A 24,920-nucleotide genomic window follows, 5' to 3' on the forward strand; every position below is an offset into this window, starting at 1 on the left:
CGCGGTGGCAACTTCGGCGGCCGTGGTAAGTGGTTCAGCGGGACCCGTCCGGCTGCCAGCCCCAAGGGACGCCGCCGGCTCGAGACGCAGCTCAAAACCTAGCCCAAAACGCCGCCGCCGCTCCGGCTGCCACCGCTCCGGCTCCCGGCCCCCCCTCGGCCCAGCCAGAGCACCGCTCCTCCTCCCTCCACGCCGGGATTTCGGCACCCCGAACTTTTCTCTCCGGCAGCTCTAAACCGCCCGGCCCCCGCGTGGACGGATTGAACCACAACGGTTTGTTCTTTTCAGGTGGGTTTGGTGGCAGCCGCGGTGGCGGTTATGGCGGCGGCGGAGACGGCTATAATGGATTTGGCAATGACGGTAAGGCCAGAGCGGGATTTCTCCGACGGGCAGCGGCCAACGCGCCCAGCCGCTCGCCGAGGACGCCAGCCGGCCCCGTGGCCCGGCCCAGACAGCGGACGCAGCCCACCGCCCTGCCGAACCCGGAGCCTGGCCCCCCACGCGCCCGCCGGGGCGGCCCTTGGAGCTCAGCGCCCTCCTTCCTCTCCCCCAGGTTACGGCGGCAGCGGCCCCGGCTACTCCGGCGGCAACCGGGGCTACGGCGGTAGCAGCACCTATGATGGCTATAATAACGGCGGGGGGGGGCTTTGGCGGCGGCAGCGGAGGACGGCGTCCTGCCCGGGGACCCGCGCTTGCCGTGCGGAATGGCCTTTCTGAAGCAGGCACAGGTGAGATCCCTGGCCCCTGAAATCCCCTCTTGGCCGTGGGGTGCCTCTGGGCTCCCAGTTAACCCCTGCTCCTCAGCCTCTGGGATCCCAGTGGAATAACCTCAAAGCTCCCAGTGCCTTTGGGCTCCCTGCTAAACCCCACTCTTGACAGTGGGGTGCATACAGACTCCCAATTAAACCCCCCCCTGCACCCTTGGGTGCCTCTGGGCTCCCAGTTAGCCCCTCCCCGGCCTCCAGGCTCCTTGTTAAATCCTCTCTCTGGCTGTGGGGTGCCCCCTGGCTCCCCATTAAATACCCCACAACTTGGGGACCCCCAGGCTCCCTCTTGAAATCACCCCAAGGCTCCTGGGTGCTTCTGGGCTCCCTGTTAAACCCCTATAACCATGGGTTACCTCTAGGCTGTCCACTAAACCCCCCAAGCTCCTAAATGCTTCCAGGCTGCCTTTTAAACCCCCTCTTGCTTCTGGGCTCCCCATTAAAGCGCCCCCCAGCCATGGGATGCCTCTGGGCTCCCCATTAACCCCTTCAGACACTCACCCCCTGCACCCCCCCTGCTGCTGCCGCCTTCCCTGCACTGACCCTGCCTCTTTCTCCCCCCCCACCAGGCAGCAACTTCGGCGGTGGGGGGAACTACAACGATTTTGGCAGTTACAACAACCAGTCATCCAATTTTGGCCCCATGAAGGGGGGCAACTTCGGGGGCAGGAGCTCGGGGCCATATGGTGGCGGTAAGTCCCCGAGGGGGGTTGTGTGCAGCCCCCGAAGGTGCTTAGTGCCCTGCTGGAATGTTCTCTAACCCTCCCCTCTCGCAGGCGGCTACGGCAGCTCGAGCGGCGGCGGCAGCTATGGCGGCGGCAGGAGGTTTTAACACCCAGGTAAGGGCGTCCGCCACGAAGCAGGCAAGCTGTTCTGACAGCAGTTGATGAAGTTTTAGCAGAGAAATGTCAAAAAAAAAAAAAAAAAGGGCAAGACCTTTTGAGAGAGGGGGGACCTTTTGAGAGAGGGAGGAGATTTTAGAGAAACCATGAGAGGGAGGGATAAAATTTTAGAGAAATCTTGAGAGGGAGGAAATCTTAGAGAAATTTTTGAGAGGGAGAGAATTTAGAGATGTTTTGAGAGAGGGAGAGAATTGAAGAGAGGGAGCAAATTTGACAGAACAAGTTTTGGGAGAGGGAGAGAACAAATCTTGGGAGGAGAAATTTTGGGAGAGGAGAAATTTAAAAAGAAAAAATGTCCAGGAGGGAATCAAGAGAAATTTGTAGAAGAAAAATTTTTAAGAAAGGTTAAAATAATAAAAAAAAAAGCTGCCCAACACCCTCGAAGTGGCAGCTGGAGCGGGGCTGTTTAGATTAACTTTATTCCATATTATTCAACAGGAAACAAAGCTTAGCGGGAGAGGCGAGCCAGAGAAGGGACAGGGAAGCTGCAGGTTACACCAGTTGTGAACTCGCCCACTCACAGCTGTGGCGGGGGGTGGCTGCTCCATGAAGACGTGTGTTAGACAGAAGTCTCCTTTGCGAAACAGGACTGTGTTTGTGACTAATTGTACAACAGGTTATTTTAGTTTTCTGTGCCGTGGAAGCATTCCGACGAGGCCTCCCGGGAGCCTCGGTTTTATTTGCGCGCCCGTGCTGTCGATCGCTAACTGTAACACAACATGACGCTAAATAAATGTGTCTTTTTTTTTTTTTTAATTATTTTTTTTATATACATATATTTACATTTCTCACCTCTACGCCACTCTGGTGTCAGCTGCTGTGGGGCACAGCCTGTCCCTGCCCACTCCATGCCCAGCACAGTCTAGCTCAGGCTCTTCCCTCCCACCACCACCTCCCCACACACGTACCCCCAGCCCCATTTTGCCCTTCATGGGCCCCGTAACCCCCCATTTCAGGCTCGGCTGCCCCCTCCTTGTCCCTGGGGTGTCCCCTTGGCGTTGGCTCCCCCAAGCTCTCCCCCCTCGCAGCACCGCAGAGCGCAGGGCAGGGACGCTGTAGGTAAGAGCAGCTTCTGTGTGTGTGTGTGTCCCCACGTCCCTGTCCCCTCCCAGGCCCCCTGCCAGGTCACTAATGCCTGCCTTCGCTTTTGTAGGAGCTGCCGGCAAAGGGAGAGGAGCCTGCGGGCCACTGGCAGAGGTGAGCAGGATACACACACACAACGGGGGGTGTGAGGGGACACATGTGACAGTTCTGGGGCCAGGGCTGCCCCCCCTCATGGCTTTCCCCTTCCTTGCAGCACCTGCGGAAGCCTGTTGCCACCTGGGAGGTGTCACTGCCACAGGTCAGGGACCTTGTAAATAAAAAAAGGGTATTTTTGTAAGTGTGTCCTGTCTGTGGGGTGGGATAGGGTTGGAGGACAGGATGGAACTGGGACAGGACAGGGAATGGGGATAGAGGGGACAGCGATGGGGAAGAAATGGAGACAGAGGCGACAGGTGGGAAGGGGATGGAGGTGGAGGGGACGAGTGGGGAAGAGATGGAGGGGACAGGATGGTGTCAGGGGACAGTGATAGGGAAGGGACGACGAAGGCGACAGGATAGGGGTAGGACATAGTAATAGGGACAAGCATGGGGAAGTGATGGAGACTGAGGGGACAAAGGTGGAGGGGATGGAGTGTTTGGGGAGAGGGTGGCACTGGGGAGGTGACTGCTGGGGGACCTCGGGTCTGGGGGAATATGGTCTTGGGGACACCAGGACTGGGGCACCACAGGGAAGGTGAGAGCCACATGTCACCCTGCAGTGACAGGGACAGGAGGTGGCATGGGGCTGATGGGAACATGGCACCCCAGGGCAGAATGGAGTAATGGGGATGCCTCTTTGGGTCAAGGGAGGTGATGCGGGGACACCTCCTTGCCCTGGGCGGATGGACAAGGAGGGGAGGTGGCAGTGAGGTGTCACCCCAGGGCACTGGGGCAGGAGGTAATGAGTGACACACGCAACACAGTGGCTGGCCCCTCCTCAAACGGTTTATTGCCTCTACAGGGGTGTCACCTGCAGCTGGGGAGGGCCGAGTGCCCTGGGAGGCAATAGGGATGCCCCCTGGGACGGGGGGGGAAGGGACGCCACAGGGTGTAGGACCCGGGGTGCATCCTTGGGCTCGATGGGGCTGTGGGAGAACCCAAGGGTCCCCCTGGGCTCGTGGAGGCGGGGGGGAGGGTGTGTGCAGGATGGCACCCAAGCCCCCCTCGCTCCCTGCTGGATACAGGACCCCGCCTCACTCCCCCAGCCCGGGGCTCTCCAGGCTGAGCTCCCCGTCGGGCGCCAGGCGCAGCCCAAAGCACTCAGGGGGCAGCGGGTTGCCGGCGCCATCCCTCAGCGCCCCCAGCACCTGGGCTGAGACGTGGGCCAGGTCGCGGCGCAGGGCCCCCAGCGCCCGCTCCGCCTGCCCCCGCACCCGCAGCAGCCGCTCCCGCTCCTGGCCCAGGCTGCCCAGCTCCGCCTGCAGCTGTGCGATGGCCTCCAGCTTCCGCCGGCGGCACTTCTGCGCCGCCACCTTGTTCTTGCCGCGGCGGCGGATGTCCCGCGCCAGCGCCAGCTCCGGCCCCGACAGCCGGGCCCGCCCCAGCAGCGCGTTGAAGTCCTCCACGGGCAGGTTGACAATGGCCTCGGGGCCGATGGGCAGCGCCAGGGCTGAGGCCCGCCGGGCATCCCGGCGAGCGGCTGGGTGGGCAGGCGGCTCGGCCGGGAACGATGTCGGTAGGGGCGGGGTGGGGAAAGGCGGGGGGAAGGGGGGTGCGAAGGGGGGGCGGGGGGAGGGCGTGGGGAGGTGGAGGGGGGAGGGGGGTGTAAGGGGGAGGGGGTGGGACCGAGCAGAAGGGGGAGGGGTCGATGGGGGTGTCTGCCACCATGTCCAGGCCCTGTGGGGGGAGAGGGAGGGTGTGATGGGGGGCGGTGGGTGGAGGGATGGGGGTGGGGTGTACAATGGGGGTCTCCCAGGAGAAGGTGGGTGCCATGGAGGGAGGGTCTCCCAGGGAAGTGGGTGCAGTAGGGGGGCTTGCAGCAGGGGTCTCCCAGGGGAAGGTGGGTGCCATGGGGGGGGGGGTCTCCCAGGGGAAGGTGGGTGCCATGGGGGGGGTTCTCCCAGGGAGGTGGGTGCAATGTGGGGGTACAATGGGGGTCTCCTGAGGAAGGGGGCTGCAGTGGGACGGGGTCTGGGGGAGCTGGGTGCTATGGGGGGGGTCTCCCAGGGGAAGGTGGGTACCGTGGGGGGTTTCTCCGCGGGCGCGGTGGGAGCGGCCCTCGGGCTGGACAGGGGTCCCGGGGAGGGGACGCGGGGGGGCGGGGCGGCGCGCGCACCTGGAGCTCGCTGAGGGAGAGGATCTCCTGCCACGTGAGCTCCACCTCGGCCGGGCCGGGCGGGGGCGGGGCCAGGGACAGGCCCCGCCCACCCGCTTCCCCGAGAGCCGCCAGCGCCTACGGGACACGGGCCGTTGCTGGCGCTGATTGGCTGCGGGCGGGCGCTGGCCCCGCCCCGTCCCACCCACTACCACCACCCACCCCCACCCCCCCATCCCCGGGATCCTGGAGCCCCATCACCCCCCCTTCGGGTCCCGGTAGCCGCCGCGACCATCCCCAGACACCCCCATCCCCCGAGACGCCCTGAGGCTCACCACGGACCCCCAGACACCTTCAGCCCCCTGTGACCACCCCCTCCCTGTGACCACCAAGGCACACGCCACCCCCCGCCCAGAACGCCAGGTCCCTTCCCCTGCCCCAGCTCCGCCCCCCCCGCCCCCCCCCCCCCCCGGCTCACCTCGGGGTCCCCCATGCCGGAGCCGCAGCAGCCGCCGCTGCCTCCTGCCACCCCAGATAACGGGTTATCACCGGGGAGGGGGGGGACCCACTGCCCCCTCATCCCTGCCGCAGGGCACCCGGGTCCCTTCCGGCTCCCAGTTCTGCTTTCGGGGTGCAGCTGGGGATAGGGTGGGGCGTGGGGAGTCCCTCCACATTGGGGGGGGGTGTCCCCAACCCATGGGCCCCCCCCCGGGCACCACCCACCTTGCGCCACCCCGTTGCCCAACGCTGGGACGTTGCACAAGGACCAACGGATGTGTGTCCCCCCCCGTGGGCAGCTGGCTGTCACCCACCCTATGTCACCCCCCATCACCCTTAACACAGCGCCCAGGGCTCCCCGCAATGACATTGCAGGGCCCTGGAGGCAGGGGTTGGGTGAGGGTGCCCCCCTCACCCCCTACCCCCCCCTTCTTGCCGCAGCCGTTGGGGCTGTTTCCGGCTGGGGCTGAGCTGGGGCTGGGTGCCAGCACCCCACAGGAGCTTGGCACCCTGCCCACATCTGCCTGCACCCTGCCTGCGTCTGCCTGTCTCCTGCCTGCCCTGCTCCCTGCTTGTGTCCTGCCTGCCCTGCTCCCTGCCTGCCCCGCACCATGCCTGCGCCCTGCCTACCCTGCTCCCTGCCTGCATCTGCCTGCTCCCTGCCTGCCCTGCACCCTGCCTGTGTTTGCCGGCCCTGCACCCTGCTTGCACCTGCACACACACCTGGGCACATGTGAGCACCAGCACCCCGACCCCTGAGCACACTCCTGCCCAAGCGCAGGTGAGCTCCCTCCCGGGACACGCGCACCGATCCTGTGGTCCTCAGGCACATGGCGCTGGCACACCAACACACGGGCATCTGTGTGCTCTGGTGCCCTGGCTCCCTCTGTGGGCATGTGTGTGCTGATACCCCAATCCCTGGGCACACGTGCACAAGCACCAACACACAGCACCTACATGCAGTGGCACACGCCTGCTCTCTCCTTGAACACATATGCAGCAGTTCCTGGCATGCACTAATACCGCTCAGTGCACGTGTGTGCACCAACACCCCAGGCCCTGGGAACATATGTGTGCTGATAGCCAAGCACACACAGGCACCAGCACCCCGACCCCTGGGCACGCACGGCTGCCAACACAAGCATGAACACACTGACACATGGCCCCATCCCATGCAACATGCATGCACCAATACCCCAATTCCTGGACACACACATGCATCAGCACATGCACAAACATACCAACATGTGGGCACAAGCTTTCTCTGGTGCCCTGGCACGTGTGTGCACCCCCCCAAACACGCTTGTGCACTGATACCATGACCCTTGGGCACATGTGTGCACCAACACCCCTGGGCTCATGTGTAACACACCCCCCCCCCAACACGCAGGCACACATGTACTCCCTCCCTGTACAACATGTGTGCACCAATACCCCAGTCCCTGGGCACATGCCAACACGTGCCTCACCCCTGCTACATGCATACCTCCCACCCCGTTGCACGCGCGTGTGCCCCCGTGGCAGGACCCACCTGGTGCCCTGTGCTCAGGGCAGGGCCGTGGGACACAGAAATGCGATGTGGGGACGCAGGGACACAGGCCAGGCCGTGGCAGTGCCAGCCCCCAGCGCAGCCGCACGCGGGTGCCCGCCCTAGGGACACTGGGGACAAAGAGGGGGGGGACAGGAACCCGGGAGGGAAGTAGGGGGGGGGGAGAAGGACAGGGGACTTGGGGGCAGGATGAGAGGCACGGGGATGGAGACTTGGGGACACAAAAGGAGGGACATGTATGGCTTGACAAGTACAAGGGGACACAGGGACAGGGATGGGGACACAACTGGGTCCAGGGGAGCAGGGAGTGGGGGCAGTGACAGGAACCCGCCTGCGGTGTCCCGGGGTGGGGCACGGGGTGTGTGTGGCGGGGGGACACAGGGGGACACACTGGAGACAGGGTGGGGCTGTGGGGGATGAAGGGGAGGCCACACTGGGGACGAGGTGGGGAGGCAGGGCCCCCCCCCCCCCGGCATCGCTATCGACGGGATCCAGTGCATCCGGGTGGCCCCGTGCCCAACCCCCCACAGCCCCTGCCCCTCGCCTGGCCCCCCTGCGATCCCATGGCCCCCCAGCCCCCTCGCGCATGTTCCCAGTGTCCTACTCACATCCCCCATGTGCCCCCTCGGTCCCCCCCCCCCCGTGTCGTCCCCCCCCGTCCACTCATGTCCCCCTGTGTCCCTTCCCGACCCCAGAGAGGCCAAAGGTCACAAGTCATCCCGCCCATTAGGGGCTCATGACCCTATTAGGGGTGTGGCCATGGACTGAAAGGGAACCGCTTCCGGCCACGTGTCTGGCTAACCGACCAATCACGGGATGAGCCCGGCAAAGGGGTGACGTCAGCGCTTCCCTGGTCACCATGGGAACTGCCCCGCCCCCTCGGCTTCCGGGAGTGCGGCGTGTCAGTGACGGACGGTATGTGTCTCTAATCAGCGACCGCCTCGGGAAGGGCGGGAAAGACCAGTCCGCCCTCCGCCCGCAGGCGCTCAACGATTGGTCTGATCCGGCCCGGGCTCGTCCAGTCAGGCCGGAGAGGCGGTGCCCGGCGGCGTGATTGGCAGCCAAGCAGCCAATGAACGGCGGCCCCTCTTCCGGCTCCACGTCGGCAGCGGCGAGCGCAAAATGGAGGCGCTGATCCTGGTACGGGGCGCCGGGGCCGGGGCCGGGGGCCAGAGCCGGGGCCAGGGGGCGGGGCGGGGCCGTGGCCGGGGCGGGCAGTGATGGGTAAGGCGGGGGCCGGGGAGCACCGGGTAAGTGTGGGTGCCAGTGGGGGGGGCAGTGGGTGAATCGGAGGGGCCGGTGCGGTGCGTGGGGGGGTGAGTGGGGGGGACACAGGGGTAAATGGGGGGGGGGGGGTGAAGGGGGAGGACACGGGGTAAATGGGGGGGGGGTGAATGGGGGGCGCCGTGAGGGTCAGTGGGGGGCGCCGTGCAGTAACTGGGGACGAAGTGGGGGGCTCCTCCCCGCCCGTGGGCGTGGCAGTGCACACACACCCCCCGCCCCCGTGGTGGCCTTGTCCTGCCTCGGGGGTGACAACTCGCAGGGTGGCACCGGGGTAACCAACCCCACGGGGACCTGCTGGGGGTGGCCGTGGCCACTGGGGGTGGCTGTCAGTGGCCATCGGTGGTGGCTGGTGGCGACCATTGGTGGTGGCTTTGGTGGCCATCGGTGGTGGCCGGTTGTGGCCTAGCAGCGCCCGGGGCGAGGTTCTGTCCTACACTCCGGCTGTGGCTACAGGCAGTCAGTGCATCACAGAACTTGGTCCCGGGAGCTTGGGAGCACCCGGATCGACGGGGACACAGGGACAGGGATGGGGACACAGAGGGGGGGGCAGGGACTCCCCAGCCTGGCCTTGCAGCAGCCACCGCCCAGGACCCCCTGACCGGGACAGGGGTGCTGGGCACACTTTTTCCCAATGTCCTTAGTGCCATCGAGGCAGTGTTTGGACAAGGGGGTGTTGTGGTGCCGCAGGGTGTTCCCCCTGCTGGGCTGGGGGTGTCCATGTCCCTGGGAACGGGGTGGCAGCGAGATGATGGAGGCTGTGTCCCCGCAGGAGCCGTCCCTCTACACCGTCAAAGCCGTCATCATCCTGGACAATGATGGTGACCGGCTCTTCGCCAAGGTGAGGGGCCCAAGGGGGTGATGGTGACATGTGGACTGTGGGGATGGGGGCAGTGTGGGGATGCCACCCCAGGGAGACATGGGGACGGGGGGGCACCAGTGTGGGGACACTTGGTGGCACTGGGAGGGCTGGGATGCAATACACGGCAGGGACATGGAGGCTGTTGGGGTGTCACATGGCATGGACGGGGGGACGTTTGGTGGCACAGGGCAGGGACCGGGGCATGGGGACAGGGTTGGTGGCCTACAGCAGGTTGTGGGGGCTCCTTGGGGCTGGGGTGGGTGGCCCAGGTCCCCATGCACTGCTGTCCTTGCAGTACTACGATGACACGTACCCCAGTGCCAAGGAGCAGAAAGCCTTTGAAAAGAACATCTTCAACAAGACCCACCGCACCGACAGTGCGTGTTTTCGGGATGGGGATGTGTGTCCCCTGCGGGGGGCTGCCAGCCCCATGGACAGCAGGGCTGTGCAGGGGGGTCTGCAGGGGTGACGCCAGGCTGTGCCCACAGGCGAGATCGCGCTGCTCGAGGGGCTCACCGTGGTCTACAAGAGCAGCATCGACCTCTACTTCTACGTCATCGGCAGCTCCCATGAGAACGAGGTGGATGGGGGCACCCAGGGATGCTGGGGGGGGCACCCAGGGATGCTGGGGGGGGGGGGCACCCAGGGGTGGCAGAGGACACACACCCAGAGGTGGTGGGTCAGGGACACTGGGGTGGCAGGGTGTGTGTGATGGGAGGTTGGGGGCTGTACCAGGTACCAGGGCAGGGGACACAGAGGACACACCCAGAAAGGTCCTGGGGCAGGGAGGGGACACAGAAGGTGGCATCAGGTGTGAGGGGCCACCTCAAGGTGCCCGTCAGGCAGTGCCACCATGTGACCCCACTGTCCCCCAGCTGATGCTCACGGCTGTCCTCAACTGCCTCTTCGACTCACTCAGCCAGATGCTGCGGTACGATGGGTACGGGGCGGGGGGGCACCCGGGGGTTCCTGAGGGGCACCCATGGTCCTAGGGGCTGGTACATGGTGTCCTGGGGGGGACCCATATTCCTGGGGGGGGACCCATATTCCTGGGGGGGGACCCATATTCCTGGGGGGGACCCATATTTCTGGAGAGGCACCCATGGCCCCAGGGAGCTCTAGTGGGCTCCGGTATGGGTTGGGGGGACGCAGCAGGGACATCCTGGGGAGGCCCATCAGGCACTTCAGGGGGTCCTGGGTGCCTGGGGGGGGTGGGGGGTGGCTCTGGGTGCTGAGCAGGCAGAGCCCCCCCAGGAAGAACGTGGAGAAGCGAGCACTGCTGGAGAACATGGAGGGGCTCTTCCTGGCCGTGGACGAGATCGTGGATGGCGGGTGAGTGTCTGTGTACTCCCTGCTGGGGTCTGTTGTCCCCCCCAGGGACCCTGGGGAAGGGGTGCTGGGTGCTAACAGGTCTCTGTTTCCCCCACCAGCGTTGTCCTGGAGAGTGACCCCCAGCAAGTGGTACATCGCGTGGCTGTGCGGGTACGGGGCAGGGGGGGGGCGGGTCAGGGGGGGCACACGGAGGCTGGGGGGGGTGCACAGTGAGGAACGGGGAGATGATGAGGGGGCAGTAGGTGCCCCACTCCTGCCCTGGTCACCCACCTCTGTGTGTTGCAGGGTGAGGACGTGCCCCTCACGGAGCAGACGGTGTCACAGGTAGGACCTGACCCCTCCAGGGCTGGCAGTGCCCCCCTCCCACCTCTAAGCCCCCCAACCAGGGCAGCTGCCTAGTCCTCAAGAGCCACCTGGATGCCCCTGGCCCCTCCCCAACATCCCAGTGACTCCCCCCTTCCCAGGACAGCTCCCCACATCCCCTCTCCCTACCCTGGTACCTATGGGTGCTGCTGGGCCCCGCCAGCACCCATGGGTGCCCCACACTCGATGCTGCCACCCCCCCTCCACAGGTGCTGCAGTCAGCAAAGGAGCAGATCAAGTGGTCGCTGCTGCGCTAGCGTGGCCCCCCGTGGCCCCCCAACATGCCATTCCCCCCCAGTAACTCCTGTCTGCCGCCTCGTCTCTCCCTGCGCCACCCCAGTCTGTGTTGGGGGTGGGGACTCCAGGTCCTGGTGGAATGGGGGGGGTCTGGTGTCCCCCCTCAGTGAGGGGGTGTCTCTTGCCTGCCTGAGGGGCAGGGGCACGGGCACACGCATGTCCTTGGAGGGCACAGCAGGGCTGTGAGGATACACAAAGAGGGGCGGGGGGGAGGCACATGTGTGGGGGAGGGGGGGGCACATGTGTGGGGGACTCCCTCAACCCCACTGGACACCCCCCAGACACGAGACTGAGAGCTCAAACGTTGTAATTTACTGGGGCAAAGCCAGGGCAGGGGGCAACATGGGGACAGGGAGATACGGGGGAGGGTAACAGGGCCCTGTGCCCCGCCCTCAATACCCACCCCACCCCCCACCCCCGGCTTGCTATTGCTTTGCTTAAATCACAGTATTGACTTGGGGGGGGGCACTAATAAAATGGGGGGCCAGTACCAAGTGGGTGAGAGGGGCAATAAGGGTGTGTGGGCGTGTGTACAGTGAGTGGGGGGCAGTGCAAGGTTTGGGGGGTGGGGGTGGGCACAGTGCCGGTTGTGGCGATAAAGATGGGAGGGGCAGTGCCAAGTCAGGGGCAGGGGGGGCTGAAGTGATTACAAGGAGGGGCACAGTGATAGCAGCGCACAGTGGTGGGCGGTAAGGCTGGGGATGGGGCACAGTGATAGTGGGGGGCACCAAGGATGGCAGGGTCACAGTGATGGGGGTGCTGAGCTGGGGGGGAGCACTAAGGACGGGGGGGGGGGTCACAGTGATGGGGCAGTGCCAGGGGGCCTGGGGCAGTACTAGGGTTGGGGGCGGGGGGGAGAGCACAGTGCTTGAGGGGCAGTACCTGGGGGTGGGGTGGGTGCTATTTACAGGGTGGGGGGGTGCCCCAGCCTCCCCGCATTATTGCAATGGGCTGGGCCCGGAGGGGGGCCCCGGGGTGGGGGGTGATGGGTGCCCCCCCCCGGGGCGTGTGCGGGGCTCACTGCCCTCAGTGCAAGAGGTCATGGCTTAGGGTTGGGGGGGGGGCACCCTTGGGGTGGGGGGGGGCACCCCGGGGCTGGGGGGCTCCCTGCCCTGCGAGCCATCACTGATTGCTTAGCAGATCCCTGAGGTGCCAGGAGGGGGCACTGGGGACCCCCCCGAACCCCCCACCCCACCCCGGGGCGCTGGGGGTCCCCGTCCCCATGGGAGTTGTGCAGTGGGGCCGGGGGGTGTGGGGGGGGGGCTCATAATTTTCCTGCCAAATATCCCAATTCCAGTTAAAAAATCATCGCTGAGCCCAAAGAGCAGCTAGGGGGGTGGTGGGGCAAATCGGGGGGCTGTTGCCAGGGGACAGTTGATGGGCGCAGCCTGTTGCTGGGGTCAGTTGGTAGGTACCATCACCGGGGGCGTTGCTGGGGGGGGGTTGCCAGGGCGGTTGCTGGGTACCATCACCAGGCAGGGTTGCCAGGGGTGGTTGCTGGGGCGGTGGCTGGGTACCATCGCCAGGGGTGGTTGTCAGGGGGTGGTTGCTGGGCTCAGTTGCCGGGTGCAGCTGCCAAGGCCCGTTGCCGGGCACTGTTGCCAGGTCCCTTTGTCAGGTGCGGATGCCAGGCATAGTTGCTATGCAACCGTTGCCAAGTACCATTGCTAGATAACTGTTGCCACGTACCGTTGCCGTGTGTGGTTGCTGGGTCCCGTTGCCGGGTAACCATTGTCAGGTCATCATTGCTAGGTCCCGTTGCCAGGTACCACTGATGGGCACGGTTGCTAGGTAACCATTGCTGGGTGCAGTTGCAGCTCATTGCCAAGTGACCGTTGCTGGGCACGGGGCCCAGTCCCATTGCCGGGCAACTGCTGCTGGGTCCCGTTGCTGGGTAAACATCTCTTGGTTGCCAGGCAACCACTGCTCAGAGAGTTGCTAGGAGCCATTGCTAGGTGCCCGTTGCCAGGCAGGATGCCAGTCCCGTTGCCAGGTAACCATTGTCAGGTGGGTTGCTAACTAACCATTGCTTGGGGGGTTTGCTGGGCGGTTGCCAGGCAGGTTGCTGGGTAGGTTGCCAGGTAACTGTTGCCAGGCAGGTTGCTGGGTGGGTAGATCCTGTTGCCAGGGGGTGTTGCCACGCAGAATTCCAGGTTCTGTTGCTGGGTAACCATTGGTGGCTGGTTGCTAGGATACTGTTGCCGGTAGTCATTCTGGGATGGTTGCTGTGTGCTGTTGCCTGTGCTGTTGCCGAGTAACCACCACTGCCCAGTTGTCTGACAACGGTCACCGCGTTGTGCTGTGGGGTTGCCAGGTGACCGTTGCCAGGTGGATGCTGGTTGCAGTTGCTGGGTGATGGTTGCCAGGTAACAGCCGCTGGGCCCCGGGGGATGGTTGGGCACCAGTTGCTGGGTACCGGTTGCCAGGGGGTTATGGTTAGATACCGGTTGCCAGGGGGTGATGGTTGGGTACCGGTTACTGGGTGGTTGCCATGGGGTCGGGTACCGGTTGCTGGTGTCAGTACGGGGAGAAGAGGAGGGGGGCGTGGGCGGGGCGCAGGGGCCCGGGGGCGGGGCGCAGCAGGGCGGGTGCCAGGGGAGGCCCGGGCAGGAGGGGGGGCCCAGGGGGGCGCAGTGCCAGCGGTGGGGCAGCCATGGCAGCGGCGGCAGCTGCCAGGGCCAGGGGGGGTGGCAGCAGCCCCCCCCCAGCCAGTGCCTTCGGCAGCTCCTTATGGAAGGGCAGCGGTGCCTGCAGGGGTGAGGGGGGGTGTCAGAGATGGGGGGCACCCCCTGGCACCCTATAGTGCCTCCCCTGCCCTACAACGTTCCCTACAGCTACCCCCAGTGCCCCCAGCCCCTACAGTCACCCAGAGATAGCTCTAAGCACCCTATACCCAAGCACACCCTTGCCCCCTACGTGACCCCCAGGATACCCTACTGATATCCCAGCCCACCCACCACTCCACAGCACCCCCAGGACACCCTATAGATACCCCGGCCCACCCACCACCCCCACTACCACCCCCAGGACACCCTACAGATACCTCCACACCCACCCCTGCCCCACAGGACGCCCCCAGGACACACTATAGATAACCTGAGGCCCCCACTCCCCCATGGGAACCCCAGGAGACCCTGTGGGCACCCTATGGCCGCTGTGCCCCCCAGCCTCCCACTCACCAGCTCCGTGGGGGTCCGGGGCTTCTTGTGGCGACTCAGCAGCGGGTTGGGTTTTCCAGCCACGCCATCCCGGTGCCGCCGGCTCGAGATGTGCTGGGTGCAGAGGGGGCTCAGCAGGGGGCCAGGAGTCTGGCAGGGGGGCATGCTGGGGCAGGGGGTCCTCCAAGGGGGGCAGTTAGGGGAGCCAAGTGGGGCTAGGGGGTGCCAAAAGCATTTGGAGGGGGGTGTGTCTGGGGTCCGACAATGGTTTGGGGGGGTCCCATGAGCATCTGTGGGGGTTCTAGGGGGTCTCATGGGGGTTTGGAAGGTTCTGGAGAGATCTCAGAAGGGTTTGGGAGGTGGGGTGGTCCTAGGGGGCTCAGCTGGGTTGGAGGGGGCTTGGGGGGAGGTCCCAGGGGGCTCAGAAGGGTTTTAGATGTCCCATGAGGTTCTTGGGGGGGGTCCCACCGGGATGGGGGAGGTTTGGGAAGGTCCTCACAGGGGCCTGAGGAGGGGGTATGGGGGGCCCAGGGGGAGGGGTTCGGGGGGCCCAGGGTACCTGCTTGAGCTGGAGCTCAGAGTTGAGGCGGACGTTGCAGATCTGGCAGTGGAAGGAGCGCTCGGGGGCCTCAGCTGGGGGGGGTCCCCGCAGCCCCCCCCAGGCGCGGGAAGGCGCGGATGGGCCCCAGGCCGCTGCGTGCCTCCACCAGCGTCTTGTGCTTTGTCCCTGTGCACGGCGGGGGGGGTGTGTCACCCTGTGCCCCGGACCCCCCTTGGGACCCCCTGCACCCCAGGAACCTGCTGGGACCTCCCCAGGAACCCCTGCACCCCAGAACCACACACAAACACCCCCAGACCCCCCTGCACCCAGAGACTCTCCTGGGACCCCCCCACAGGAGCCTCTGCACCCAAACACCCCCACTGGCACCTTCCAGGACCCTGTGTCCCCCAGAGCCCCCTGTGCCCCCCCCTTTGCTCTGGACACCCAGGACCCACCTGCACCCCCAGCATCCCCCAGTGCCACCTGACAATCATCCCTGTGCCCCCACCCCCCATCCCACAGACCCCCCCCCGTGCCCCCTGTGTCCCCCAAACCCCCTGTGCTCCCCCAACCCCGCGTCCCCCCACCTTTGTTGTGGGCCTCCAGCTGCGAGAGGGAGTTGACGGCCACCTTGCACAGGGCGCAGTACAGCAGCCGCTTCGCCTTTGCCTTCTCCTCCTCCTCCTCAGACCCCCCCGCCCCCCCCCGCGCCCCCCCTGTTGCTTCTGCAGCTGCAGCCGGGGGGGGGAACGGGAGGCGAGGGGGGCCCAGGGGCACCGGGGGCTGCAGGTGCTGGGGGCTGGTCACCTGCTGGCACGGAGAGAATTAACAGGGTACCCTGGGGACCCCCAGGTGGGAGGGCAAGGGGCGGAGGTACCCACCTGTGCTGTCAGGCATCTCCCCAGCTGCGGTGGGCACGGGGCCGGGGGTCCCTGTGGTGTCCCCCCCACGGCGGGCACGGGTGGCCTCCAGCCCCTTCAGGCGTCGCGCGTGCCGGTTGCCCTGGTAGTGTGCTGCCGCCTGGCTCTGGGGACACCAGGGGCGCCGGGGGTCACTGCAGAGACCCCCACTCTGGGGACCTCCAACCTGGGCACCCTCCGCCCTGGGGTCCCCCAAGTCTGGGCACATGGCACCCACGTGTCCCCCCAACTCTGGGAACCCCCGCCCTAGGGACTCCCAAATTGGGGGACATTGCACCCAAGGGTCCCCCAGCTCTAGAGACCCTCACTCTGGGGACATAGGACACCCTGGAGACACAGCACCCCAGGACCACCAACCTGTGGACCCCCCACCCTAGGGACACAGGACACGGGAGGGGTCTGGTTGTGGGTGCCCAAGGGGGTCCCAGGCACCTGGGATGGGGGGTCCTGGGTGCCTGGGAGGGTTCCCAGGTTCTGGGGGGGGGCGTCCCAGGTGCTGAAGGGGGTCCCGGGGGGATTGAGGGGGTTCCCGGTATCTGGGGAGGGCCCTGAGGAGTTTGAGGGGGGTCCCAGGGGTCTCACCTCAGAGTTGAAACGGATCTGGCAGACGCTGCAGGCGATGACGGGGCGCCGGGGTTTGCCCAGCGCCGCCCCCAGCACGGCCTTCGGCACCGGCTCCATCTGCCGCACGGGGGGGTCACGTCCTGCGGGGGGGCACACCCGCACCCCCAACCCCCCAAAGCCCCAGTACCCGCACCCCCAAATCTCCTAGAGCCTCCCCAGAGCCCTCCCACACCCGCAAACCTCCCCGGCAGCCACACTCCCAAATTCCCCAAAAGCCCCCCACCCCCCCCAAGCGCCCAGCAGCCCCCAGCCACCCCTGGGGCACACGGGGCGATGGGGGGCGATGGGGGTGCTGGGGTCACCGTGGGGCAGAGGGTTGGGGGGGGGGGGCTGTGGGGCCGGGAGGGTGGCTGTAAGACACGGGGGGTGCTGCCGGGGGGTGCTGTGGGGGGCTGCGGGTGCCAGCCGGGGGGCTGTAAGGCATGGGGGGGGGGCTGCGCGGCACAGGCAGGGCTGGGGGGGGGCTGGGGGTGCTGGGACAGGGGTGGTGGGGCATGGGGGGGCGCTGGGGGGGGGCGTGAGGCATAGAGGGTGCTGTGGGGGGCTGCGGGTGCTGGGCAGGGCTGTAAGGCATGGTGGGTGCCGTCGGGGGGGGGCTGTGGGGCGCGGGGGGGGCTGTGTCTGCCGGGTCGGGCAGCCCCCCCCCGCCCTGTTCCGTAGCGGCTCAGGAATCTCTCCCTGCCCAACCCCGGGGGACCGGCCTCGCCCGCCCGCCCGGCCCCGCCGTGCTCCCCCCGGTGCCCCCCCCCGCTGTGCTCCCCCCCGCCAGCCCGGGGGGGTCCCGGCCGCTGCTCCCCCCCCCGCTCCCCCTTACCCCCGGCGCGGCGGCGGGCCCGGTGCGGCGGGGGGGGGGGGGGGGATGGGGGGATGGGGGGGGGGGATGGGGGGTGGTACGGCGGCCGGGAGGGGGCGGGCCCGCGCGGTGACCCCTCCCGGCCGCCGTAGGACCCCCGGCCCCGCCGGACTCACCGCGGGCAGCGGCGGCAGCAGCCGCAGGGCGGCAGCGGCGTCGGGCAGCAGGAGGCGGCCGGGGGGGGCCCCCAGCGGCCCCGGGGCCCGCAGCATCGCCCGGCCCGGCCTGGGGGGGGGCACAGGGTGAGGGGCGGCCGCTCCCGCCCCCCGCGGCTCCTGGCGCCCCCCGCCCGGCCCGGCCAATGGCGCCGCGCAGAAGTGGGGCAGCGGCGGGGGGGGCAGCTGGAGGCGCGTGGTACACGCGTGTCGCCGGTCACGCGTGTCGCCGGTCACGCATGGCACCCGCAGCTTCCCCCTCCTCGCCACTCGCCGCCCCCCCCCACCCCCCCCGCAGCGTTCCCGCGGTCACTCACGTGTCCCGGCGCGTCCTCCCGCCACGCGTGTCCCCCCGGGCCCGCCGCGCACGCGCACAGGCGCGCGGGCGCGCGCACATGTCGGGACACGCGTGGGCGGGCCGCGCGTGGGCGGTCGGTTGCCATGGGGACGGGCCCCCACCCTGCCCCACCCCTGCCCCGCGGGGAGCCCCGGCGGAGGGGAACAGCCCCGTGCCCCCCCCGCAGCCCCCCGTGCCTCCCCCCGCCCCCCCAGCTCACATTCCCGCGTCCCCCGCCTGACCACAGCCTGCGGGGCCGGGACACGCGTGGGGCTACGGTGGGCACGTGCCCCCCCCCGACTCGGACCCCCCCGCACATGCGCCTCGCGACGACACCAACCCCCCCCCCCCGCCGCCCCCCCCGCCGCCGCGCGCCGGCCCGCGGCTGCGGCACCGGGGGGAGGGGGGGGCGTGTCTAGGGGGGCTGGGGGCGTCTGGCGGGGCTGGGGGTGCAGGCGGGGTTTTGGGGGTGCTTGCTGGGGTGCTGGGGGAGGGGGGGGGGGCTGGGGTGTGCAGGGAGAGGGCACAGGCCTGGGGGGGGCTCGTGGCGCCGGGGCCCCCCCGCCGTGCCGCGGGGGGATGAATTATTGATGCCGACGCGTCCCGGCTGCTAATGAGGGCGGTAATGGTGTCACCCGACACGCAGCACACGCGTGGGCGCTCAGCCGTGCCCTGCCTGGCACACGCGTGTGCTCCCCCATCTCCGGCCTGGCACACGTGTGTGCTCCCCCAGGTCCGGCCTGGCACACGCGTGTGCTCCCCCAGGTCCGGCCTGGCACACGCGTGTGCTCCCCCAGGTCCGGCCTGGCACACACGTGTGCTCCCCCATCTCCGACCTGGCACACGCGTGTGCTCCCCCATGTCCGACCTGGCACACGCGTGTGCTCCCCCATGTCCGACCTGGCACACGTGTGTGCTCCCCCATGTCCGACCTGGCACACGCGTGTGCTCCCCCATGTCCGACCTGGCACACGTGTGTGCTCCCCCATGTCCGACCTGGCACACGCGTGTGCTCCCCCATGTCCGACCTGGCACACGTGTGTGCTCCCCCATGTCCGACCTGGCACACGCGTGTGCTCCCCCATGTCCGGCCTGGCACACACGTGTGCTCCCCCATGTCCGACCTGGCACATGCGTGTGCTCCCCCATGTCCGGCCTGGCACACGCGTGTGCTCTCCCATGTCCGGCCTGGCACATGCGTGTGCTCCCCCCATTGCTGATCTGACACACACACACGGCCCCCCCCATGACATGGATGTGCTCCCCCACCCTGACACACGCCTGTGCCCCCCATGCCACAGCTCTGGGTTGGACACATTTATTGGGGGGCCCTGAGGTTACCCCCCCTCCAAATTAAATACAAACTGAAGCCACACACACACACCCCGGCGCCTGCCTGTGCCCCCTGGCCCCCCCAGCGCTAGTGCAACCCCCATCCCTCCCCCCCCCCACCCCCCCACCCCCACCCCCCGGCCAGGGGACGGGGACGCCCCGGGGACATGGGGGGGCGGCTTTGCGTGTGTCGTCCCCCCCCCTGCCTCCGGGTGCAGGGTCAGTGCAAAGTGAGGTGCCCATGGTGGGGGGCACGGGCAGTGCAGCACGTGCTGGGTGCCACCGTGGCCAGGTACCACTGCCGGAGGGTGACACTGCCACATGGTGTGTGTCCCCCACTCCTGTGCCAGGCGCACTGATGATGCTGGCACCAGCGCCCGGCGCGGTGACGGTGCCTGGCCGTGTGTTGTCCATCCCACCGGTGTCCTGGCTGCGGTGCTGGTGCCCAGGGTGGCAACGCCAGTAACAGCAGTGATGTCACTGGCATGGCACCGGTGCCCGGGGTGGCAATGCCAGTCACAGCAGCGATGCCACTGGCACGGCGGCGGTGCACACCGTGGCGGGGGTGTGCCGGTGCCCGGTGTGGTGGCTGTGCCCAGCATGCAGGTTGTGCCAGCTGATGGCAGCTGCGCCCAGCGTGGTGGCTGTGCCCGGGCTGCTGCCGCTCAGCACAGTGGTGTCCAGCGTGTCGGTGACCGTCTTGGCATGACCCCACGTGCCGGTGGTGGCAGCACCCAGCCGGCTGGTGACGCCTGTGCTGGTGGTACCCAGTCCAGTGGTGACGCCTGTCCTGGTGGGACCCAATCCAGCAGTGCTGGGACTGTTGCCAGCCGGCACGATGGTGTCCAGCGTGTTGGTGGTGCCCAGTACGGGGGTACCCGGTGCGTCGGTGCCCAGCCCGGCAGTGCTTGTCCTGGCGCAGTGCCCGGCGGTGCGCGGCCCACAGTGCGGTGGGGTGACACCGGTGGTGCGGGGCCCCGTCAGGCCTCCGAGGCCGCCTGGGGCTTCAGCTGCGCCTTCTCCATGGCCGTGCCATAGGGCCCCGAGCGCTTGAAGAAACCCAGCTGGGGGGGGTGTCAGGGTGGATCCCTGCCCCCCATGTCCCCTGGGACCTCTACGGACCGGCGCCCCCCCCCCCCCCCCATGTCCCTGTGCCACCCCCAAGTCCCTTGTGCACCCACCATGTCCCTTGTGCCCCCCCCCATGCTGCTGCACCCCTCCATGTCCCTGCACCCACCCCCCTACGTCCGTCCCCCCCCAATGTCCCTTGTGCCCTCTCGTGAAGACCATGTCCCTTGTGTCCCCCATGGCCCCTGTGCCCCCCCCGTGCCCCCCCCTAGACCCACCTTGTAGAGGCCGTAGCAGAGCAGGGCGAGCAGCAGCAGTCCCAGCAGCACTGCCAGCACCACCACCCACACTGGCACCCCGTGGCCGCCCTCGGCGCGTGCCCACTGCAGCCCTGTCAACACCTGCCACCAACAGCGCCACCCATGAGGTCACCTGTGGGGTCACCCCACTCCCACTGCAGCCCCATCACCACCTGCCACCCCCAGCATCACCCACAGGGTCACACTCACCCACCACCCACTGCAGCCCTGTCACTACCTGCCACCCACAGTGTCATCCATGGTGTCACCCCATGGCCACACCAGTCCTGTCCCCACCTGCCACCCCCAGCATCACGCGCAGTGCCACCCATGGGGTCACCCACCACCCACAGTATCACCCCCACACCCATGGTAGCTCCAACCCCCACCCCACCGCCCAGGGTGCCCCCTGTGTGTCCGTCCCCCCCCATCCCCCCCCCCCATCACCTGTAGGCGCTGGCTGGGGTAGTGCTGGGGCCAGATGCGGTACGGCAGCCGCAGCACCCGGTACTCAGCCTCACAATGGAGCGCCTGCACCCGCGCCTCCCGCTGCAGCACCCGTTGATCAGCACTCTTGGGCACTCACGGGCACCCACATGGCACCCATGGGGCACCCACGGGCACCCACATGGCACTCGTGGGCACCCGAGGGCCCCCATATGGCGCCCACGGGCACCCACGGGGCACCCACTGACATCCGAAGGCACCCACGTGGCACCCGTGGGCACCCACGGGCACCCGAGGGCACTCACAGGCTCCTGCATCCAGCACCCACATGGGCACTGTGGTGCCGGGGCAGCCGCTAACCCTCCCCCCCCACTGGTGACAAGGGCACCCACCCTGGGGGGCTGCGGCGCAAGGTGGGTCCCAGGATGGGCTCAGGATGCTGGAGGCACCAGGGGCTGGTGTGGGTGCTGGGAGGGAGATGCCTGTGTTGGGGTCCTGGAGGGTCCCCGGGGGGTCCCCAGGGGTTCCAGGGAGGCCTGGGGGGGGTGTCCCAGGAGGTCTCATGTCAGGGGATCCAGGGGGGGGCCTGGGGGGGTCCCAGGGGGCCTCATGTCAGGGAGTCCCAGGGGGGGTCTCGGGGAGGGCCCCAGGAGGTCTCGGGAGGGTGCCGGGGTCTCACCTGCCGCAGGGAGGGGGCCCACAGACGGAAGGCCAGGCGCAGGCTCACCCGCTGCTGCTTCTCCAGCCCCCCCATGGGGCAGCTCAGGCGGAAGCACTCGGCCTCGGGGCACCCCTGTGACCCCCACGTGTCACCCACAGCACGGACACCCATGTCACCCACAGCCAGGTCACGCCCCCACATCATCCACAGCAGGGACAGCTGCCCCCCCAGGTGTCACCCGCCTTGGGGACACCCGGCCCCCCAGACATCCTCCCCCTTGGGGACACCCAGCACAGCAGTGGGGACAGCACACCTCGGGGGGCACGTGCCAGGCTGGGGGTGCCACAGGGCTGGGACACACACACACGGACGGGGACATGCAGGCAGAGGGGACGTGGGCACAGGGACGTGCGGGCACTCACCAGGGTGTAGGGGGGTGCAGGGGGGCTGCTGCCCCGCGTGTCCCTGGTCACCACGTCCCCTGTGTCCCGGCGCTGCAGCCCGTGTGCCTCAGGGCTCTGCTCCTGCTCCTGTGGGAGGGCACAGCTCTGGGGACAGCCCTGTCCTGCGGCCACCCCTGCGGGCACCCAGGGCCAGGCCCTGCCACCCCCAACCTCCCCCTGCCACTGGTGTCCCAGTGCAACCCCATGTCCCCAGTGTCACCCCATGTCCCCAGCACCCTCCAGTGCCTTCCAGTCTTCTATCTCCCAGTGCCACTCAGTGTCACCCAGTGTCTCCAGCACCCTCTAGTGCCCCCCAGTTCTCCATCTCCCGGTGTCACCCAATGTCCCCAGTGCCATCCAATGCCCCCCCCACGTCCCAATGCCCCCAGTGCCCCCCAGTGCCATCCAATGCCCCCACCACGTCCCAATGCCCCCAGTGCCCCCCAGTTCTCCATCTCCCAGTGTCACCAGTGTCACTTAACATCCCCACCACCTCCCAGCGCCCTCCATTCCTCCATCTCCCAGTGCCAGCCAGTGTCCCCAGTACTCTCCAGTCCTCCATCTCCCAGTGCCACCCCATGTCCCCAGCACCCTAGTTCCCCTCCCTGCGGGCGCACCGCCAGGCGCAGGTTGTCCAGAGGGTGACTGGTGGAGCAGTTGCGGGGTCCCGAGTGGCCAGTGACATAGAGGAGGGGGTGGCCCCGGTAGCTCAGGGGACAGCTCAGCTCCAGGGTGCCGTGGCTGATGGCGCTGGGACCCTCGTTCACTACCTGATGGCACCGGGGGGGGGGGGAACACATGGCAGCGTGGGGTGACACCCACAGCATGGGGACGTGGCGCCCACAGGGGCACCCATGGGCACGGGGACATGGACACACGTGGGGTCAGGGACACAGGGACCCCTGGGGTCGGGGGACACAGGGACTCTCAGGGTTGGGGACACAGGGACTCTCAGGGTTGGGGACACAGGGACCCCTGGCGTCAGGGACACAGGGACCCCTGGGGTCGGGGACACAGGGACTCTCAGGGTTGGGGACACAGGGACCCCTGGGGTCAGGGACACAGGGACTCTCAGGGTTGGGGACACAGGGACCCCCTGGGGTTGGGGACACAGGGACCCCTGGGGTCGGGGACACAGGGACTCTCAGGGTTGGGGACACAGGGACCCCTGGGGTCGGGGACACAGGGACTCTCAGGGTTGGGGACACAGGGACCCCTGGGGTCAGGGACACAGGGACTCTCAGGGTTGGGGACACAGGGACCCCTGGGGTTGGGGACACAGGGACCCCTGGGGTCGGGGACACAGGGACTCTCAGGGTTGGGGACACAGGGACCCCTGGGGTTGGGGACACAGGGACCCCTGGGGTCGGGGACACAGGGACTCTCAGGGTTGGGGACACAGGGACTCTCAGGGTTGGGGACACAGGGACCCCTGGGGCTGGGGACACAGGGACTCCCGGGGGTCGGGGACACAGGGACTCTCAGGGTTGGGGACACAGGGACCCCTGGGGTTGGGGACACAGGGACCCCTGGGGCTGGGGACACAGGGACCCCCGGGGGTCAGGGACAGGGACCTTCAGGGTTGGGGACCCAGGGAACCCCCCACCTCATAGATGTGCTCCACGGGTGGCCCCAGGTCCTGCAGCCGCCGGGGTGGCTGCTCAGCTGTCCAGCCTCCCTCAGGGACAATGACAACATCAGGCCGTGACACCCTGGGGACACAGAGAGGCACGGGGGGGTTGGACAGGGCTCAGCACCCCGTGCTCCCCTCGGACCCCCCAGCGGGGGTGGCACTCACCCGAAGGCAGAGAGGCGGGTGGCTGCCCGCACCTCCAGTGGCACCGTCACCACCTCGCTCTGCGAGTTGTTGGCGTTCTTGCTGCCGGCACACGGGGAGGGGTCACGGCATGCGCCCCCCCGGCTGCTGGCCCTGGGGGCACACCCCTCCCCAGAGACCCCCGCAAGCCTGAGCCCCGGTGTGACCCTCTCCCCAAGTCTGAATGGGACCCCCCCACACACCTGTGGGACTCCCCTCAAAGGTCCCGGGTGGGACGTGGCAGGTTGGACCTCCAACACCCCAGGGTGCCCAAGGTGGGACCCCCACGCCAGAGTGCCCCCCCGGTAGGATCTCCCCTGACCCCCCCCAACCAGGATGCCCCACCGTGATCCCTTAGCTAGGACTGCCCCCTCCCAGGACCCTCACTCCAGGATGTGCCAGGGGGGACCCCCCACCCCAGGGGGCCCCAGAAAGGACCCCCCACCCCAGGGTGCCCCAGAAAGGACCCCCCACCCCAGGATACCCCAGAAAGGACCCCCCACCCCAGGGTGCCCCAGAAAGGACCCCCTACCCCAGGGTGCCCCAGAAAGGACCCCCCACCCCAGGACGCCCCAGAAAGGACCCCCCACCCCAGGATGCCCCAGAAAGGACCCCCCCACCCCAGGGTGCCCCAGAAAGGACCCCCCACCCCAGGGTGCCCCAGAAAGGACCCCCCACCCCAGGGTGCCCCAGCTGGGTCCCCTCACCTGCGGATCTGCAGCTCAAAGCGGATGCTTTTGCTGCTGTCACTGAGGTGGGGGACAGTGAAGCGCAGCCCCCCCCAGATCTGCGGGCAGAAGGGAAGGGGTCACGCTGGGCCTCCCAACACCCCCACATGCCCCCACCCCCCGTGCCCCCACTCACGCTGGCACCCGCCTTCATGGGGTTGCCCAGGTCGCAGATGAGGGGGCTCGAGTTGTTGCCCACCCCAAGCTCACAGCTCAGTGCAGAGAAGTTCTGAGGGGGGGGGGGGGATGTGTCAGAAGCAATGGCACTGGGGGGGGCCCACAGGGCACCCACAGATGCCCACCCCTGCGCACCCACCCCACCCCTGCGGACACCCCCATGCACCCACTCCATG

The 24,920-nt window shown here is 67.8% G+C and overlaps 5 protein-coding genes across 7 annotated transcripts; 2 read left to right on the forward strand and 3 right to left on the reverse strand.

Annotated features, from left to right (window-relative positions):
* The first annotated feature begins 6 nt into the window (after positions 1-6).
* Positions 7-2,420, forward strand: LOC121082171 (heterogeneous nuclear ribonucleoprotein A1-like). Its single transcript, XM_040581514.1, has 6 exons — positions 7-25; positions 289-360; positions 554-728; positions 1,334-1,456; positions 1,541-1,603; positions 2,105-2,420. Exons 2-5 carry the CDS (start codon positions 319-321, stop codon positions 1,594-1,596), a joined length of 396 nt encoding a protein of 131 aa, XP_040437448.1. The 5' UTR covers positions 7-25; positions 289-318; the 3' UTR covers positions 1,597-1,603; positions 2,105-2,420.
* Positions 2,421-3,676: 1,256 nt separating this feature from the next.
* LOC121082169 (transcription factor NF-E2 45 kDa subunit-like) lies at positions 3,677-5,832 on the reverse strand. The gene is made up of 4 exons (XM_040581511.1): positions 5,727-5,832; positions 5,482-5,578; positions 5,025-5,141; positions 3,677-4,585 (listed from the first exon to the last, which is right to left on the reverse strand). The coding sequence occupies exons 1-4, from the start codon at positions 5,830-5,832 to the stop codon at positions 3,943-3,945; spliced, it is 963 nt and encodes a 320-aa protein (XP_040437445.1). The 3' UTR covers positions 3,677-3,942.
* Positions 5,833-8,070: 2,238 nt separating this feature from the next.
* Positions 8,071-11,189, forward strand: COPZ1 (COPI coat complex subunit zeta 1). Of its 3 annotated transcripts, none has more exons than XM_040581517.1 (9): positions 8,071-8,190; positions 9,104-9,172; positions 9,489-9,570; positions 9,682-9,773; positions 10,069-10,124; positions 10,448-10,525; positions 10,624-10,675; positions 10,811-10,849; positions 11,098-11,189. In XM_040581517.1, the coding sequence occupies exons 1-9, from the start codon at positions 8,173-8,175 to the stop codon at positions 11,143-11,145; spliced, it is 534 nt and encodes a 177-aa protein (XP_040437451.1). In that variant the 5' UTR covers positions 8,071-8,172; the 3' UTR covers positions 11,146-11,189. The 3 variants fall into 3 exon arrangements, with proteins under 3 accessions (XP_040437451.1, XP_040437452.1, XP_040437450.1); XM_040581518.1 differs by having other exon boundaries at positions 10,624-10,654; XM_040581516.1 differs by lacking the exon at positions 8,071-8,190 and having other exon boundaries at positions 9,068-9,172.
* A 293-nt stretch (positions 11,190-11,482) lies between these two features.
* On the reverse strand, positions 11,483-17,871 carry LOC121082172 (zinc finger protein 385A-like). The gene is given in 10 exon segments (XM_040581515.1): positions 11,483-13,933; positions 14,365-14,457; positions 14,903-14,974; positions 14,976-15,070; positions 15,472-15,631; positions 15,633-15,691; positions 15,766-15,910; positions 16,387-16,485; positions 17,398-17,506; positions 17,754-17,871. Coding segments are annotated over 10 exon segments (1,143 nt in total). The 5' UTR covers positions 17,834-17,871; the 3' UTR covers positions 11,483-13,702.
* A 1,361-nt stretch (positions 17,872-19,232) lies between these two features.
* On the reverse strand, positions 19,233-24,833 carry LOC121082170 (integrin alpha-5-like; the record flags this gene model as incomplete). The annotated part of the gene is made up of 10 exons (XM_040581513.1): positions 19,233-20,154; positions 20,452-20,574; positions 20,920-21,021; positions 21,599-21,712; positions 22,003-22,110; positions 22,641-22,793; positions 23,630-23,735; positions 23,822-23,902; positions 24,547-24,626; positions 24,704-24,833. Coding segments are annotated over 10 exons (1,066 nt in total), but the record flags the coding sequence as incomplete, so codon positions are not given.
* Positions 24,834-24,920: the final 87 nt, after the last annotated feature.

The sequence above is a fragment of the Falco naumanni genome, unplaced genomic scaffold, assembly GCF_017639655.2.
Source record: "Falco naumanni isolate bFalNau1 unplaced genomic scaffold, bFalNau1.pat scaffold_390_arrow_pat_ctg1, whole genome shotgun sequence".
NCBI classification, from domain to species: domain Eukaryota; kingdom Metazoa; phylum Chordata; class Aves; order Falconiformes; family Falconidae; genus Falco; species Falco naumanni.